Here is an 18,804-nt window from a genome sequence, read left to right on the forward strand (position 1 = left end):
AACTTCTCTATGTGTAATTTAACTTATAAGCTGTCAGCATTTGGTATGAGACTGCTAACGTACTAATTAGTACATTCAGGGTGTGTTTGGTATGCTGGACTGGCCAGAATTGGACGGGATTATATTCCTTTCTGATGTTTGGTTTTGCAATTTGAGATCGGCACAATTAATCCTAAACAGTATTTTAATCCCAATTGATTGGGAATCATCTGACCCGTCTCCCCCCTGGGTCACTTTTGTATGAAACTCAAACGAAGCCCTACTCTCTCTCGCAAGTGTTCTCTTGCCGAAGCAGATCGTTGGAACATGGTGGAAAATCGAAGGAGCTCTCTGGATAAGGTGAACGATCATCTCCCTCACCGGACGTCTGCATCTCTCCGAGAAACAAACTCGGCCAGAAAGTATGGTTCTTACTCTACCCTTCATCTCTGCATCTCTGTATCTGTTCCAGCCGTTGCTTGACCTTATTCTTTTTCTTCTTCCATTTCGTGACATTTCTTCTCCTTCTATTTGAAATGAAATCAGATTTTACTCGATCTGGAAATTTTTTTTTTCTTACAGTTTGGGCAATTTTTATTTTCTTTCGGTTTGGGCATTCTTCTTCTTCTTCTGAGGTTTTTATGCTTCTCCTCCTATGCTCTCTCTGTCTCTATATATAGATATGTATGTATGTGTTGGTGTGTGTGAATGCATTTTGATATGAAATTTGTTCGTTTTGATGTTGAAGTATGTATACTAAATGTAGCTATTTGAGTATGTTTGATGGGCTGCTTGAAGATCTTATAGCATTTTGATTTGGCCAAAAAAAAGATCCCTTGCAAAATTGGTTACTACCTGTAGATCATTCTGTCCTTCATTAGTCATTAGCTTCATTACTATATTTATATTTTCTTGACTCCATTGGTCTGTTTGGATAAAGTACCCTAGTCTTCCTGTGTTCATGGACGTGTATATGCTGATGCATCTTAGTTGAATTCCTGAATGAATGGAATTTGTTCTATCTCAGTTTATGAGGATGGAACAAATTTTAACAAATTTTTTGTTGCATGTTCTGTCTTACAAACAGAATATATTGGAGAAGGGTGGATGTGAAACGTAAATAAAACTCATTTGTGATTGGAGACAACAGGGTGCTTGTGCCATGACTTAATTGAAAACTAAGGATGGTTCTTCTTCATGATTCAGAATTGGCATTGTGGCAGTGTGAGTCTCTCAGTTAAAGGAAAATTAAATCGCCTAAGTTGGGTTTTTGAGAAGTCAAAAGCAGGGTAATATTTGAAAATTTTCCCAAAATTTTTTCACTAAATCTATAAGGGAAAAAACCAAGCAATTTTAATGCTATTGAGGTTTATTTTTGTGTTTTCTTTTACTTTTATACAGAACTTCTCCATTGAATATAAACTCATTTTGGTACTACTGACCATACATATACACTTAAAGTTGATTTTGTATTAATCTGTGTCCATGAATTTCTTGATTGTGAATCAGGGTGGTATGTTTGTATTCAAAGGCAAGCAACTGCTGTATGCATGGAAAGATGAAGGTACAGGTGATCATGCCCCACTAAGTGATATTTTTAATATTTGCTGCAAAGTTCCAGTCTCTTAAATCTCACAACTACAATCAATATTTAAGATGTTGAGGTTGCTGCTTAATTGGTTTGGCTCGTCCATGTAAAATGCTATATCTCAGCTTTTATGAAGAGCTATTCAGAAACTATTAGTCTGCTTGTTATGCCAAGTTCTGCAGCATCACCAATCTTTACACATCTTGTATAATGAAATGGGCGTTAATTGATTTGCTTATTGTAATCTTGTAGATTGCCTAGCATTTTAATAAAACCACTTGTAACCAATATAATGTATAGGTTGTATGTTATGGTTATCTTATTTATTTATTTTTGAGTTTGGTGTCCATAAACAATGGCTTTTATGATTACTTTTTTGATAGAGTTACTTTAAATACATGTATTTTAAAGCTGGGTTCCATTTTCAACGATGTTGTGGCCATTCAAGAATAAAACCGTCTACCATTTTCCATATATATATATATATATATATGAAAGAAATTCTCAAAATTGAAATTCTCAAAATTATGTAAACATTAAGAATAGTTACCAACTAAGATATTGGCTGGTCTCAAAATCATAGCCACCTAAGATATTGGCTGTGAATATAAATATATAATATATATTATTCTAGTTATATATGAAATTAAATTATTTTTATTTTTAGTTAATTGTTATTTATGAAACCTTATGTTATAAATTAATTTTAATTTATTTCTAAAATTATATATTAATATAATTTGGGGTGTAAAAAAAAATTAAATTTTGTATGTAAATATAAATATATAAATTTACAACTTTAATTAAATAAAATATATATTTTTTTTTTGTAAATATAAATATAATTTTTAAAATTTTTACTTTTAAAAAAAAAATAAAAATAAAAAATAGTCCAATACAGTCTAATTCTGCACTAAATATGGGACAACTAGTCCACTATTTAATCCAAAGCTATGCCAAACACAGGATTGTACTATTCTATCCTGTTCGATCCTGTCCAATCCGAATCTATCCTTAGCATGACAAAATACTAAGTTTTAGAAGGCAAAATATTAGAATTTTAATTCTAATATTTTATTATAGCAGTATGCCTAGTTATAGAGGGGAAAAAAATTGATTCAAGAAAGGAAACTGTAAAAGATGACCAAAAAAGAAATTAAGTGCTCAAAATTGATTCAAGAAAGGAAACTGTAAAAGATGAGCAATAAAGAAATTAAGTGCTCAAATAGAATTTTAACAAACATGATGTTTCATGATAATAATCACTTTTATTCCAAGATAAGCAGCTAAAAAATAGATTAGACTATGTTTATTCATTGGCATTTTAAGAAGAAAAAATAAAAATGAAAAACAATTAAAAATTGAATATCTACTATTCCGAAATGAGCATGTCAACAAATATATTACACTACGTTTATATTGACCCCTTAAGAGAAAAAGTCGCACAACCTCTTTTACCACTTCCTGTTGAAATTATGGCAATCAAGTGGGGCTTTCTTTTTATTTGTAGTATGAGCTTTTTTTGTATTCACCATAGCCTTGGTTCAATAATAAAATTATTTTGGATTCGAGTACGCTTTCTTTTACTCATGATCTTGATTTCAAGATTGTATTGTTGTAAGTGACTCTTTGACAGCTATAAATGGTGTGAAGGAGGTTTGCAAGAGCTTTTGCTGTTGAAGGTCAACTATTTGACGATGTCAAGTTTCTAGCTTCTGAGTGTTGCTATTAATTTCTTGTTTACCTGCAGAATTAATGGTAACGTGGTACACGACTTACCTAAGTTTGGCTTTAGGTTGTATTAATGAACATTATATCTAGATTGAAGAGGATCCACAGTGGCTCTCTTCTCTTATCCTTTTTGATTCTAACAAAAGAATCCAAGAGATACCAATATTAATTTGAGTAAGGGGAAGAGATCAAGGAAACCAAACAAATTGGAGAAAGCATCCAATAGCTTATACATTTAAAGATTTTGAAAAGAGCTCGCTCACAAGCTTAACAAGTTCAATTATCCTATGATGAGTTGCAAGAGACTAATGTACATCTAGTTGTCATCCTTCTTGTGCAGCTATTAACGAAATCCCCACTCCTTGAAAGAACTTGTTCGCACTTGCATATAAGCATTCGCCGAGTTCTCCTACAAAAGCTTTTTGACCGTTTCGAGCAATTCTTGTTACTTCCAAAAAGCAACCCCAATTGGGAACCGAATTCTGGAGGTCGCCAAGTTGAGTATACCGACACGTGTCAGTAACTTCGTTTTCTTACAGCAGGTTCGCTTAGTTTTTCTTGTCACGTGTCTCCAACTGTCTGGATGTTTTAGTTCTTCATGGGGCCACACACGTACGTCTTAGGTGGATTGAACTGTGTGATGAATAGGCAACCGTTGACCTGATTAGAACGTTAGTCAACGCTTTATATTGAGTTTGACCATTCACTGGCAGTTGAGTCTTAAGCTGCATCGGCTGTATATAATTGCATCATAGATGCTTAAATTACCTCAATTTTTTGTTTAAGTAATTCTGCATTCATCAAATTTGGTAACGCAAATTTTGGTAAATAATAAATTAATATTATATAATTGGTTTTTTCTCTAGTACCAACAATTTATCAACCATTTATATACTAATACATTATTGTTTATCAAAATTTTAGTTAATAAATTTGGTATGTGTAGCATTATTTTTTTTAATAATATAAATAAATATTTAAAAAAGATTTCTAATTCAACAATTCATGTTTTCTTTTTTTTTTTTTTTGGTCTTTTTTGGAAAAAAAAAAAGCTCTTATATATGAAAGTAAGTTGTAAAAATTTATTCACATAACCCATAAAAGTTAGTCATGTTAGCAACGGGAGTTGTTCTCTTTTCTTATAAGCCAAGATTCAATTTTAGATTCAATTTTAGTGGAAAGCGCTTAATTCCCAAGAAAACAAATTTTGTTCGACATCCTTGTACTTTTTAATGAAATAGTGCATCTATATTGACTAATATGTAATAATACAAATAATTAACTACTATGAAACTTTATTAATCACTTGAAAAACGTGATACATCCACCAAGACAAGCTATTTTATGACAAAAATAAAACAAAAAAAAAAAAAAGAGAAAAGAAAAGAAGCATACATTATCCCCACTCCAAAGTGGTACAATTTAAATTTAGCAACATGTTGCCTACGCCAAGCTTTATGTCCTCCTCCGCCTCCTTCTCCTCCCATTATGTTGCCTCAAGCCAAAAGTTTTGAAAAAAAGGTAGGGATTCTTTTTGATGACATAGTGGCCAATAACCATTCCCACCACTGCTCCAGTGCAATAACCAATCGCAACAAATTTCCAATCCAATTCAAAAGAACTCCCTGAATCTTGCACTTGGTCAGAAATTGAATTTGGTGGTTGGAAGGTCTCAAAATTCTTACACTTCTTTGTCAATGGAGTACCACATAACTCCAAGTTTCCCTCATAGGAGCTGTTTTCAAACGTATCAAACTGCTTTCCAATGGGTATGGATCCTCTGAGAAAGTTATGAGAGACATTGAAACGTGAAAGAAATGTAAGCTGTGCAAGTTGCTGAGGAATCTCTCCAGAGAACTTGTTTTGAGACAAATCCAATGACTCAAGCTCTTTTAAATTCCCCAAGGATGATGGGATGCTACCACTTAAATTGTTGTGGGAAAAGTTGAGAACATGAATCCCAGATAAGTTCCCAATGCATTCCGGAATCTCACCTTTGAATTTATTTGTTGACAAATCAATGAAAACAAAATTGTCTCGGATCTTTCCATAGGACAAAAACGTACCTTTGTTTGTTAATGTGATCGAGTAAACAAACTCACCACGCCATGACATTGATTTTCCATGTAAGGTTGCGTTTTCATTCATATATGATGAATTGGTAGCATCAATAGCTTTCATGGAATTCCATATTTTGAAATATTCGGATGGCAAAGTGCCCTCGAAACTATTCTCAGAGAGATCAACAATGCGCAAATTAGGAAACTCATGACTGAAAATCGGCTCTCTTATAACTCCATAAAGCCTATTTGATCTTAATATCAGCACTCTTAGCTCCGGAAGAGTCCCATACCATGAAGGGAAGACATCATGAAATTTGTTGTCCCCGAGATTGACAGCCTCGAGCATCCTACAATCAGGCAGTAATCGTGGTAAACGCCCTTCAAATTGGTTATGGCTTAGGTCGATCATCCTCAATTCGCTTCCACTTTCACATAGAGATGGAATATTACCATGAAAAGAGTTGTTGCTCGCATCCAAGAGGAACATTGAGTTGGTGACATTTCTCAAACATTGTGGAAGGACACCACTCAGTTTGTTATCGGACAAGTGAAGAAATTTGAGGGAAGTAAGATTGCAAAATGCGGGTGAGACTTCTCCACTTAGTTCGTTATTTGAGATTCTATACTCAAAGATGGAAGTTGGAGGAATTGGCAGTTTTCCTTTTAACATGTTAAAAGAAAGATCCAATATACCAAGACTAACCCCAGGAATGATAAGTTGAGATTGGTCAAAGCCGATCAAATTGTTATCGGAAATGTCTATAAGCAGTATAGTTTCCAAGCTAATGTTCCACATCCACTTGGGTATTTGCCCAGACAATTGGTTTCCTCTAAGACCCAAGGTTATTAGGTTATTTTGGTACCTTAAGAAATCAGGGAACATTCTTAAGTTACAATAACCTAAAAATAAAATTTCAAACTTTGGAATGGTTGCATTGTGAGTTTTGGTTCTAGTGAGCACCGATAAATTGTTCTCTTGAAGTATAAGACCGATCAGATTCTTCATTCCCAAAAACATGTCAAAATCCACACTGCCACTCAACTTATTTCCTCCAAGACCAAGATGTTTTAGATTTCTAAGTCCAAAAAACGAAGGTGGTACGATGCCAGTTAGATTATTACGATCAAGAACTAAGGAAGTCAATTGGGTTAGGTTTGCTAGCCAAGGAGGAAGTTGACCAGTTAGTTGATTCCAACCAAGTACTAAATTATTCAAGTGGGTCAAGTTTTGAAGTGAGGAAGGAATTTCACCACTAAACTTGTTTGCTGCAAGCACCAAATCAGTAAGCCTAGTTAGTTTACCAAGTGAAGCCGGAATCAACCCCGTAAAACTACAATTATCAACTTCTAAATAAGTCAAGTACTTGAGCTTTTCGATTGATGAAGGTATGTTACCGGAGAAATTTGTTTCAGAGAGTGATATTTCCTTGAGAGGACTACCACTGTGAAATTCGGGTAAGTACCCACCAAGATGTTGGTTCCTTGCTAACCTAAGAACTTGTAGATTTGGAAGGGAAAAAATAGCATTGGGGAATTGACCACACAACCCACAAAATCCAAGAGAAAGATATGTCAAAGAAGATAAATTTCCTAAAAAAGAAGGCACTTCCGAGTTGATGTCAACAGCTTCGAGATCAAGTTCTTTTAGCTTAGTTAAATTGCGAACTAAGCTACTTAAACCTGGCTTTTCAAGTTTCAATAAATTATTTTCAGTAAAGAAATCGATTTTGAGAGACAAATCAAGCGAAATCAAATTCGAGAGTTGCGAAATTGCGAGTGGGATTTGACCATAAAAATAGGCATTAGAGAGGTTGAGATACTCTAACCTTGAAAGATCACCAAACGCGGATGGGATTCGAGAGTAATTGAAATCATTGTAAGCAAGATTAAGCATTTGGAGTTGAGAAAGTTGGAAAAGAGTGCTGGTGGAGTTGATAGAACCGGAAAGGCAATTATCGCTGAGATCAAGGCCAATTACATGTCCACTTTTCTCGTCACACTTCACACCATCCCATGAGCAACAATCTTCGTCCCCTTTTGGTTTCCACGATGTGATCTTGGGTTGAAACCCAGGGTACTTATTGCAATTATATTCATGAAAGATAAAGCTATCTTTGAATTGCAACAAGGCAGTGCTCTCTTCGTTGTGGCAAAGTGGTTGCACACAACAAAAAGAGCTAGTCACGATGATGAGAAAGATATAAAGCAAGGAAAGTGGGGAAGGAAATGGAACAGAAAACAACTCCATGTTGTGATTCATAGAACGTTTGATGAGCAAGAAAGTGATCAGAATGGTCTCTTTTTATAGACACAGTTTCCACCATAACTTTCGCCATGATGTAGAGTGGAAATTAATTGAGAAATATTATTGTAGAAAAAAGTAACCATGTACCATCATAAACAAACCGACACATATCATGAAATTACCAAAATTTGTGTGCTAATTTTTCTTAAATATTTGAAATCTAAATCGTCTAATTTGTCTTTTTTTATCATTCTATATGAGCATATAATTTTTCTGAATATGTAATTTGTACAGTCGAGATTTTTAGTATTTTTACCAATCTCTATGTGGTCATCATTTAATGTTATTTCTACGCCCCAAAGCTCAATCTCACACATAAAACTCTAACTTGCAAAATACTTTTTTTTTTCTCTCTTTTTTCGAGATATAGGGATTCAAAATAATCCCCGAATCTATTTTATCCAACATCCACAAAAATCAATATATAACCAAACGTTTAATGTAACAAGATATACATATATTCAAGCAAGATGAATGATTTATGTACCAAAACTTTTGACCAATCTTTCTAGTTATTATTTATATAATTTAACCAACATACAAAAATAATATCAAAACATATATGGAATTACTAAACGTTCTTTTACGATTACACTATAATTTTATTTACCAAAAAAATAAAATTACAACTATGATTTTCCCCTCTCTTCGGACATTTTTTATCCAAAAAATAATAAAGCCCACTAAATAGATAATAAAAGGCCCATATAATTATAAACAAAAAGCTGCGACATCAAATTCATACAGCCTTTTTTTTTCGTGGATAATTCATACTATTCCACATTTTTTTCAAAAATAGAAAAGAAAACAAAAACAAAAAAACAAAAATCCATCCAGCATATGCAGCATTCACAGTATGCAGTGTACCGATACATGGAAATATGGACAACGGACACTGGGGAACCATGTTATAGCTTTGGGGCCGCGGCAACTCAAGTATCCTTTTTTAATTTTTTTCGTTGTTTATGTATTATCTTTATAATATTTTCTTAAAAAAAATTAATCTTATTTAAAAAAAATTTGGCCCCTCGTATATTATCTTTAAATTATTTTATTATGTTGACTTTTACAAAATTTAAGTGTAATTATGTATCAAATCTTTATGTTAATGTTTTCAACCTTTGTGTTTCTTATCCATTTAACGTAGAATTTATTAAAATTTTTAATATTTTATTTTGCATTGTTAATTTGTTTATTATTTATATCTTACTTTGCAAATTTGTCCCCTTTTTGGATCAAATTTCAACTTATTATAATTGGGGGAGGTGAGATTGCACCCAGATCAGGGTTCAAATCCTAAACCTGTTTGTGTATTTTTGGTGCCTTTTATCACTAAGCCATAGCATGTTTGATTTTTTTGGTTTTTTTTTTTTCCAGATATTTTGTTACATGGTGTTTTTTTTTTTTCCTCAAAAAAAAATTTATAGCACTGATGTTTTAACTATCAATTAGAAATAATACTTTATGATTAAAATAAATATCCAGAAATAAAACTTATATCAATTTTTTTAATAAAATAAAATCTATTTTATTTTATTAAAATAAAATTTATTTTTAATAATTATTAGATCATATCAAAAATTAAAATTTAAAAATAAAAAATATTTAATAATATACTAAATTGTTTTAGAAAAAATAAATTTTAATAATAAATAATTAATAAATATAATTTTAATTTTTAATTTTTAATATAATTTAAAAATTAAAAACAATTATTTTTAATTTTTTTTTGAGTATGCTTTAATATAAAGCCGTTCAAATAGATAAAAAAAAAGAATCAAATTCAGAAACTTTGACTATTATTTTCATTTTATTAATTTTTTTAATATTTTATGAGGTTTGAAAATTTTGCCACCTGTGGAGATATTTATTGCGAGGCTGGTGATAGCAAGCTTATTAAATAATGATTTGAGTACGGTTAATTGTTGTTTGAAAAATCAAACTAACAAACAAATTTGCTTTTTTTTTTTTAATGAATAAATGAACAAATATACTTATGAATAAACGAACAAATTTGCCTACATATCACACAGAGAGGCTACCACATCGAGGGGCCACTTTCAATATTGTCCAAATTTGGAAAACTATCCTATTTATAATATCTATCGTTCAGTCACTGTAGTCACTGTTTGATAGTAGATCTTGGTCTTTACCTTCAATTGAGTTCGTGACTAAAAGAACTAAAAATAATATTATACTTATAACAAATCTTTTATAGAGAAAATATATTATGTATTAATACCTTTTATAATAACGTATATTAAAATACAACATAAATCAAAATATGTATAACTAAACAAAAAGAGTGAAACCAAAAAAAAAAAAAAAAGGATAAATTACATGTAGAGAATGATAGTTGGCAAGAGGTAAATAAATTGAACGTGGGAGAGACTAAAGCAAGAATGGAGATAAGTGAGATATTATCTAACGGATGTAAATGTTAGTAAAAGCAAATAAAAAATTATTATTAAAAAAAAAAAAAAACAACAACAACAAACATAACGTTTTGTATACATGCATGTCATCTTTTGTACTAATTTGTTAAAAATTTGAAGTCAAAGTCGTCAACTTTGTCCAGAGGCAGAGATGAGAAGAGAAACACCACATATATTTCTTTTTAATTAGCTTCTAATTAATTATATGTATTTTATATGGCAATTGTTGTGCCTTGCAAATTGGTTTATGACTTCAACAGTCAACATTGTTGAATCCTTATCCGTTGCCTAGCTTTCATCTCTCTCAACTCTTCTGTTAGCATCGTTGATATAACTTTCTTTTTTTTTTTTGGGCCACAAGCTCGATGTCACAAAAGACTCCAATTAGGGAAAGAAATATCATAAAAGACTCCAAAATAGCTTGATTACTACACCTAATTAATTTGTGAGAGTAGCTCACTGTCGATCATATCTAACCATTTTGGACCTTAAGATGCAGATGATAAATTACCATTATTCTCTAAAGCTTAGGATTTTTGGGCCTTTATTTATTTTATTTATAAATTGCCCGGAGCTGTGACCTGTTGTCAAGGGCATATGAAAATAAGCTTAGTTGGCATTATTCGGCTAAGTTTGTTTATTGGACTGGTCAGATTGGTGGATCTAGTAAGCATGGCGTCAGCAAACGCAGTGGAAATGATCAATCTGGAAATTGATGATATTCCAAATTATAAAACCGTGTGGCACGTACGTACGTAGTTTGGTGTGCCAGAAGTAAGTTGTATTGAAACAAACAAATAAAATATTAAAATCAACCATCCGTTGTAGTCTAGAAGGTTAGGATATTCGGCTCTCACCCAAGTCCGGCCAACGGAAATATATAATTTTTTATTTATTTTTTTATTTTTTTCAAAGTTAGTTTCATAGACTTATTTTATTACATACTTAAACAAACTGTAACATTAAAAATAGAAAAACTTAATGGTTCGACATCTCATTTTCCATATTGGCATAGAATGCTATTTGTTGACTCCAAATATGTAGTTTCATGGTCATAGCCACCTTCTTTGTTCCATGGAAATTGCATATTCAAGATTAATTGAGTGCAATACTTATGATACTTATCGTAAGTAATATTCAGTTTCTTCCAATGAACTCAGTTATACCGAACCTTTTGTATTTCGTTATATGGATCGTAATACTAATATCCACGAGTTATGTGGTCCATCGCCATGCACAATTAAAAATAAATGTCATGTTCATCCCTTAGCTCTTGTTGATTCAAATCATCGAAGATGATTCAGAAGAACTTTATTGCTATCTCTGTGAAACTGAAAGAGAATACAGAATTTGTGTTCATTATTGTGCAGAGTGAAAATCTGTAGCTCATGTACATTGCTTAATTTCCGAGCATGTGCTTGCATCTTGAAAATAAGATTATTTTTTCCTAATATATTTAATTGTCTTTCTCTCTTAGTTTTCTGTATTGAATTCATGCTATACAGATTGTGACATTTAATTTTAGTATAGCAATACACTTTACAGGGCTGAGAAAAAGAAAATACGTATACTCTTGCAAATGGAAACTGGCCTTAGAAGTGGAATAAAAATATGTAATGCTAAACTTTGAAAAACAGAGGAAAAAGAAGCTGTGGAGAGCAAAGAATTCTTTACCTTGAAGGATAGAGTGAATAAATTACCGAAAATGACCCCAAAAAATTAGATTTACATTGCAATTGGGATACATCATTCCAAGATCAGCAAAATGAAGAATTTGAAGATATAATGTAGGAATTTGAACATCAAGACCTTATGTGATAGCAATGAAGAGTTTCAGCACTATACCGATAAGGATTTCCAAGACCTTAATTTAACCTTCTTAGTTCGTATTCATGGGAAGTGTTGCAACTAAAATCTAGCGATTAAGCTTTTTTTTTTTTTTTTTTTTTTGTTCGTGAAGTAGTGATTTAGCATTGAAAATTGTCAATGTGGGAGGTTATATGATTCCTTGGACATTGGCTCCTATTTTTAGAGACTTGCTTAATAGGTTTGGAGACATTAGTGGTATGTTAGAACAAAACACAAGATATGAAGAGCATTTCCTTTTATGTTATATATCTAGCCACTAATGGCATATGTAGAACTAGAATGGTAGATGTCACTAAAAATGTTCCTAAGATTGGTTTACTTACTTAGGCGATGTAAGAGACGGAGTCTTTCAAAATCGAGTTTGTATTTGTCCCATTGATAGAAGCTGTTCGAGCTTATTTAGATCTTCGAGCAAGTAGATACGAAAATGAAATTTTGAAGAAGCTAGACTAAAAGATCATACAGCTTGAAGGTAAATTGGAGATATATATATATAAAAAAAAAAAATATATATATATATATATATACATATAGAGGGAGATATATTGAGAAAATAATAGGAGTTTTGGTAAATCAAACTTGAAGAAAGAGTGTTCGAGAGAGGCCGTAGAAATGAAGTGGAAGACTGCTGGAGATAATTTGTTTAAAAGTCCATAATCTTTTTTGTTTTTTGGTAATTGATCAGACTGTTGTCCTAGATGACATTTTATCACTTCAACATTTTTAATTGGGTACTTATTTTGATGTTGATAAAATGATATCATGATACATATATATTAGTCAGCTAATTTGATGATATTATTTGCTCTGGCCGTTACTTCTATATTGTTGTTTGCCCTGTTTTTATGTCAGTCCCGTTTTTCTTTCTTCTGCCCCCTTTCAAATTTGGAAAAAAAAAAAAAAAAGAAATTGGCGTGGCATTTGTGGGAAAAAAAAATTATTTAGGAATACGATTTATTTTTGAGATCATGGATAAAACTAAAATAAAATTTACTTACTTTTTGTCTTCAATTTTGGGCCAGATACTCTGCTTTTTCTTCAGATTTATGTCCGAAGTTGAATATATGACACGTACTTGTTCTATCATCTAACCACCTCTTCTGGTGATCGTTAATTTGAATTGTACTTTGATTGCGGATAATTATGTAATGAATGATTTATTCATATATATTGAGCATCAAGTGAAACTTGATGCTGAAAACCAATCTAGAAAAGAAAAGAGAACTAAGGTCAAAAAAGAAAAGAAAAGAAAAGAAATAAAAGAAAGCAGAAAAAAGAAAATTTCATTAGTATTTATGCATAAAAGAATGTATACACACAACAATTTCCTGTCCGATTTCATGAATTTTCTGTCCGATTTCACCATAATTAGATATAATTACACCCAGCATGAGCTAAGCAATGAGGCCGAGCAGAATAAACACATACATATTGTAACACCCTGTTTTGAAGTACATCAAAAATTTCTAAAATTTGACCAAGGTTGACCAGGTATGACCATCATCTTATTATTTATTATTTCATTGATTTAATTAGTAAATTTTATAAATTATATTTTGATTATTGAGGAAATTTGAAAATTTAATTTGGATTGATGAATTGTATATATTTTATGTTGGTGGGATATTTGAAAAATATATTTATTATTTGTTTTATGTTATGGTTTTTCCAAGAGCGACTTAAGGTTTAAGTATCGCCAATTGAGAATCCAAGAGTACGATATCGTTGAGTTCAAAAAAGAGATCCTAAAGGGAGCACGTAATTCGATGTATGTGATACACCCTAAAGGTATTAAGATATATCGAACATTCACTAAGTATTATTGGTGGATTGGCACGATAAAGGAAGTTGCTGAATTAGAATCAAGGTACATAAGTTGCCGACAAGTGGAAGCGGGAAGTAGAAATGTTAGCACACCTTTTACTGGTACGAGAGTGGTTCTCATTGAGACAAGTCGGTCGAGCTGTTCGTAAAACATATCATGAGACTTTACAGAGTATCAATCACCATCACGACTATTTGCGATTAGAGCTTTACTTCAAGACTATGACGAAGGTTAACAGATACACTTGGAGCGAGACTTAACTACTGCATCGCCTTCCACCATAGGTCATTGGATAAGCGAAGTGCAGAATTTATGCTTCGGAAGTTATGCTGAGACCGTGCATTATGTAATGTCGAATGAAGTGGGAATAAGCAATTGTCGTTGATAAGGTCCGTTGTAATATTAACTACTAAGCGAGTATTGAAATGTCTTCGTACGAAGCTCTATATAAGAGACAACGCCGAACTCCATAGTGTTGAAGTGAAGTGGGTGAGGAGAAGCACCATACAACAACCAACCTGAATTGGATGCGAACATCTACGAATGACTATGAATAAGGTGAAAGTCACCCGAAAGAGTTTGAAAGTCGCTCAAGATTGACAAATGAGTTAAGCCAATGTGCATGGAAAAGATCTTGAATTCGAAGTCCGAGATTGAGTTTTTTTGAAATTATAGAAGAGAGTCGTACGCTTTGGTTGACAAAGGGAGCTAAGTTCTCATTATCTTGGTTTCTATGAGGTTAGCGAAAGAATTGGTTTTGTAGCGTATGAGTTAGCATTTTTGGAAGAGTTAACATAGGTATGTAACGTATTTCACGCATCGGAGCTACGAAAAGACATCGAAGACCTGCCATGTGTGGAACAACCAATATAGATCTTAAATCATGAAAAATGCGAATGGGTCAATAAGACTATTTTCTCAAGTCAAAAGTCTTGTGGTGAATTAATCTAATCGAGAAAGCGACGTGAAAGCTCGAGGCACAAATCCGTAATCAATATTATTATACGCTTCTGTGACGTATAGAATTTCGAGGATGAAGAATTTGAAGATATAATGTAGGAATTTGAACATCAAGACCTTATGTGATAGCAATGAAGAGTTTCAGCACTATACCGATAAGGATTTCCAAGACCTTAATTTAACCTTCTTAGTTCGTATTCATGGGAAGTGTTGCAACTAAAATCTAGCGATTAAGCTTTTTTTTTTTTTTTTTTTTATTCGTGAAGTAGTGATTTAGCATTGAAAATTGTCAATGTGGGAGGTTATATGATTCCTTGGACATTGGCTCCTATTTTTAGAGACTTGCTTAATAGGTTTGGAGACATTAGTGGTATGTTAGAACAAAACACAAGATATGAAGAGCATTTCCTTTTATGTTATATATCTAGCCACCAATTGCATGTGTAGAACTAGAATGGTAGATGTCACTAAAAATATTCTTAAAGATTGGTTTACTTATTTAGGCGATGTAAGAGACGGAGGCTTTAAAAATCGAGTTTGTATTTGTCCCATTGATAGAAGTTGTTCGAGCTTATTTAGGTCTTCCAGCAAGTAGATACGAAAATGAAATTTTGAAGAAGCTAGACTAAAAGATCATACAGCTTGAAGGTAAATTGGAGAGATATATATATAAAATATATATAGGGAGATATACAGAGAAAATAATAGGAGTTTTGGTAAATCAAACTTGAAGAAAGAGTGTTCGAGAGAGGCCGTAGAAATGAAGTGGAAGACTGCTCGAGATAATTTGTTTAAAAGTCCATAATCTTTTTTGTTTTTTGGTAATTGATCAGACTGTTGTCCTAGATGACATTTTATCACTTCAACATTTTTAATTGGGTACTTACTTTGATGTTGATAAAATGATATCATGATACATATATATTAAGCAGCTAATTTGATGATATTATTTGCTCTGCCTGTTACTTCTACATTGTTGTTTGCTCTGTTTTTCTTTTCTTATGTCAGTCTTGTTTTTCTTTCTTCAGCCCCCTTCCAAATTTGGGAAAGAAAAAAGAAATTGGGGTGGCATCTGTGGGAAAAAATATTATTTAGGAATTCAATTTATTTTTGAGATCATGGACAAAACTAAAATAAAATTTACTTACTTTTTGTCTTCAATTTTGGGCCAGATACTCTGCTTTTTCTTCAGATTTATGTCCGAAGTTGAATATATGACACGTATTTGTTCTCATCATTTAACCACCTCTTCTGGTGATCGTTAATTTGAATTGTACTTTGATTGCGGATAATTATGTAATGAATGATTTATTCATATATATTGAGCATCAAGTTTTAATTGATGCTGAAAACCAATCTAGAAAAGAAAAGAGAACTAAGGTCAAAAAAGAAAATAAAAGAAAGAAAAGAAAACAGAAAAAAGAAAATTTCATTAGTGTTGATGCATAAAAGAATGTATACACACAACAATTTTCTGTCCGATTTCACCATAATTAGATATAATTACACCCAGCATGAGCTAAGCGATGAGGCCGAGCAGAATAAACACATACATATCCCTTTTGCTATACAGACAAAGGTGATTTTATATTCACATCTAAAGAACAATATTATTCATACTAAAGAACAATATTATTCATACTCTTGCAGCAAGTGCAATTTGAACTTGGATATTGAATATGCTTTGGCACCACCATAACATGCTATGAGGATCAGTAAACCTCTTTGTTATCTACAACCAATGGAACTTGTTGAAAAAGAAGATGGATTATCATTTTCTGACTGCTATGTATGTGAATTGCCATCATGATTTGGTAGTCTGACATATTACTTTTATTGCAAAATATGTGAGTTTGTGGTTCACAAATCGTGTACTAAGTTCTCTAAACATAAGATGCACCCTTTTCATCCAAAACATCATCTCACTTTATTTTTCATATGTGCAATTTTATTGTTCTTGCAAGATTGGATGTTATAGATAGAATTTTCGAATGTAACATGCGTGACATTAATGTGTGTTTAAGATGCACATTTTCTGAGACCTTACATGAGATATCAAGGGGCATGACCATCTTCTTTGCCTTCTAAGTAAACGTTATGCTCTTACTACTTGCAATGCTCATGATGCTTATAGTAAACAATATCTCTTAGACGGCTTAAGTGAATTTAATTGGAGCAAAAATTACGTATTATGTTGTGTTCCATGCAAATTCAATGTGCAGTTGCTTTGTGGTCCATTGCCATTGGTTATAGAATACAAATTTCATATTCACCTTCTCACTTTCCTTGATTCAATGACATCAAAGATGATTTAGGTGAATGCTTGTAACAACCTGTACTAAAATACACATATTTTTACAAGTTTGACCAAGTTTGACTAAGTTTAATCAAGTGAACAATATGTGGGTCCAAGTTGACTTTATCAATGGTCAATATTATTTTGGTTTAACTGAGATATCATTGTGTAGATCTCGTCGATACGAGTTCACAGACTGACGGCACGCCAAATTCTGAGTTACGGATGAAAAGTTATGGTTCTGTAAAGTTTCAAATATCAGTTTTACATCAATATTCAAACCAGTCCCAGATTTTTATCTGTTAGTAACCCAAGGCTCTATATAAATGTTGAGAAGTGTGTCCAATAGGAAACAAGTTCCAAAATATCATTTTGTCACCCAAACCCAAGAAATTTCTCTTCAGACCCACGGATCCGATCCCGTTTTATGCCTAACCGGGTCATCGCCGTTTTGCCTGATTCCGGCCACCCTCCTTACGCACCTGCCAGATACCTTCCTTACCCATCTTGAGACAACCTCGTGGGCCAAATTTCTGGCTAAACTACCGACGGACGAATTGGGATCGACCATTTGAAGCCGGCGGCAGCCGTTTGGCATTTTCCGGCAGTTTGGCTGTTTTTCGACCTTTTTAGGCCAACCCATAGACCTTTTCCACCATTTGTGGACCCTCTGAACTCATTTCCATGGTCTTTTTGCCGAGATTCCTTACCGTTTAAGAGATACATCAATGTGGACTTTGGTCGAGTATCGCGATGAGTTTTCCGACCAGTGGAGGAATTTTTGGACCGAGGCACTCAAGTTGAGTCTGGAGATGAGCCTGCGGAGGACCAGGAGTGAGCATCTGCACTATTGTGAGTGATTATATCATTTTTTAAATGTTTTGGGCATATAGTATAGTATATATGTACTTCGAATATTTTACTAATATACCAGTTGATTGATATGTTTGGTTTATGCATATATAAATATTTGATTTTTCATATATGTGTTATCATTTTATGTGATGTTTGACAATATTTTAAATGGTTTTTAATTCTAATGAGTTCATAAATGGACTTAGGTTTTTTTAAGTATCTTGAAAATTGAATTGAGATTTTAAATCATTTTGGAAATTATTTGGTTAAGAAAATAGATTGAAAATCATATGATTTTAAGCATGTTCAAATATTTTTTTTTATAATTTTATGTGCTTAAAATTGGTTTGTGGTGAATATATTTCACCGTGGTATTTCTGGTTTAGCATGAAATGATGATTTGAAAATTTTGAAATATTTAAATAAGCGACTGAATTTGAATATTAAAGTATTATTTATAATAGAGTATTGTTGGAAAAGTATATATGATCTTACAAGATTGTTTTTAACGATACCGTATCAGTTATTTTTAATTGATGTACCATATAGTACCAGAGTTTTGATTCAGTATTATATTACAGCGCACTGGGTTTGCCACGGTGCCATGAGGTTCGTCTCACCCAACGGTTTATTAGTGCCATGGACTGTGAGGTTGAGTTTATCCGACGGTTTATTATTATTACCATGGTGCCGTGAGGTTGGTCTCACCAAATAGTTTATTATTGCCACAGACTGTGAGGTTGGGTTTATTCAACGGTTTATTATTATTACTACGGTGCCGTGAGATTGGTTTTACCTAACGGTTTATTATTGCCACAGACCATGAGGTTGGGTATGTCCCGACAATTATTTATTATTTCCACGACACCTTTTGTATATTGAGGCTTGTGAGGTGGAT

At 32.6% G+C, this 18,804-nt stretch overlaps 1 protein-coding gene and 1 long non-coding RNA gene across 2 annotated transcripts; one reads left to right on the forward strand and one right to left on the reverse strand.

The window, feature by feature from the left end:
* Positions 1-1,901, forward strand: LOC107427892 (uncharacterized). The gene is made up of 3 exons (XR_001582321.4): positions 1-401; positions 1,067-1,203; positions 1,489-1,901. It is a non-coding gene; the product is annotated as an uncharacterized LOC107427892 (long non-coding RNA).
* Positions 1,902-4,753: 2,852 nt separating this feature from the next.
* On the reverse strand, positions 4,754-7,609 carry LOC107409409 (receptor-like protein 6). Its single transcript, XM_048481053.2, has one exon. The coding sequence runs from the start codon at positions 7,607-7,609 to the stop codon at positions 4,754-4,756; it is 2,856 nt and encodes a 951-aa protein (XP_048337010.2).
* Between the last annotated feature and the right edge of the window lie 11,195 nt (positions 7,610-18,804).

Source organism: Ziziphus jujuba, chromosome 9 (assembly GCF_031755915.1).
Source record: "Ziziphus jujuba cultivar Dongzao chromosome 9, ASM3175591v1".
Taxonomy (NCBI): Eukaryota; Viridiplantae; Streptophyta; class Magnoliopsida; order Rosales; family Rhamnaceae; genus Ziziphus; species Ziziphus jujuba.

Coding starts and splice junctions, on each gene's coding strand:
- LOC107409409 (XM_048481053.2), bottom strand. CDS start 7,609: ATGGAGTTGTTTTCTGTTCCATTTCCTTCCCCACTTTCCTTGCTTTAT.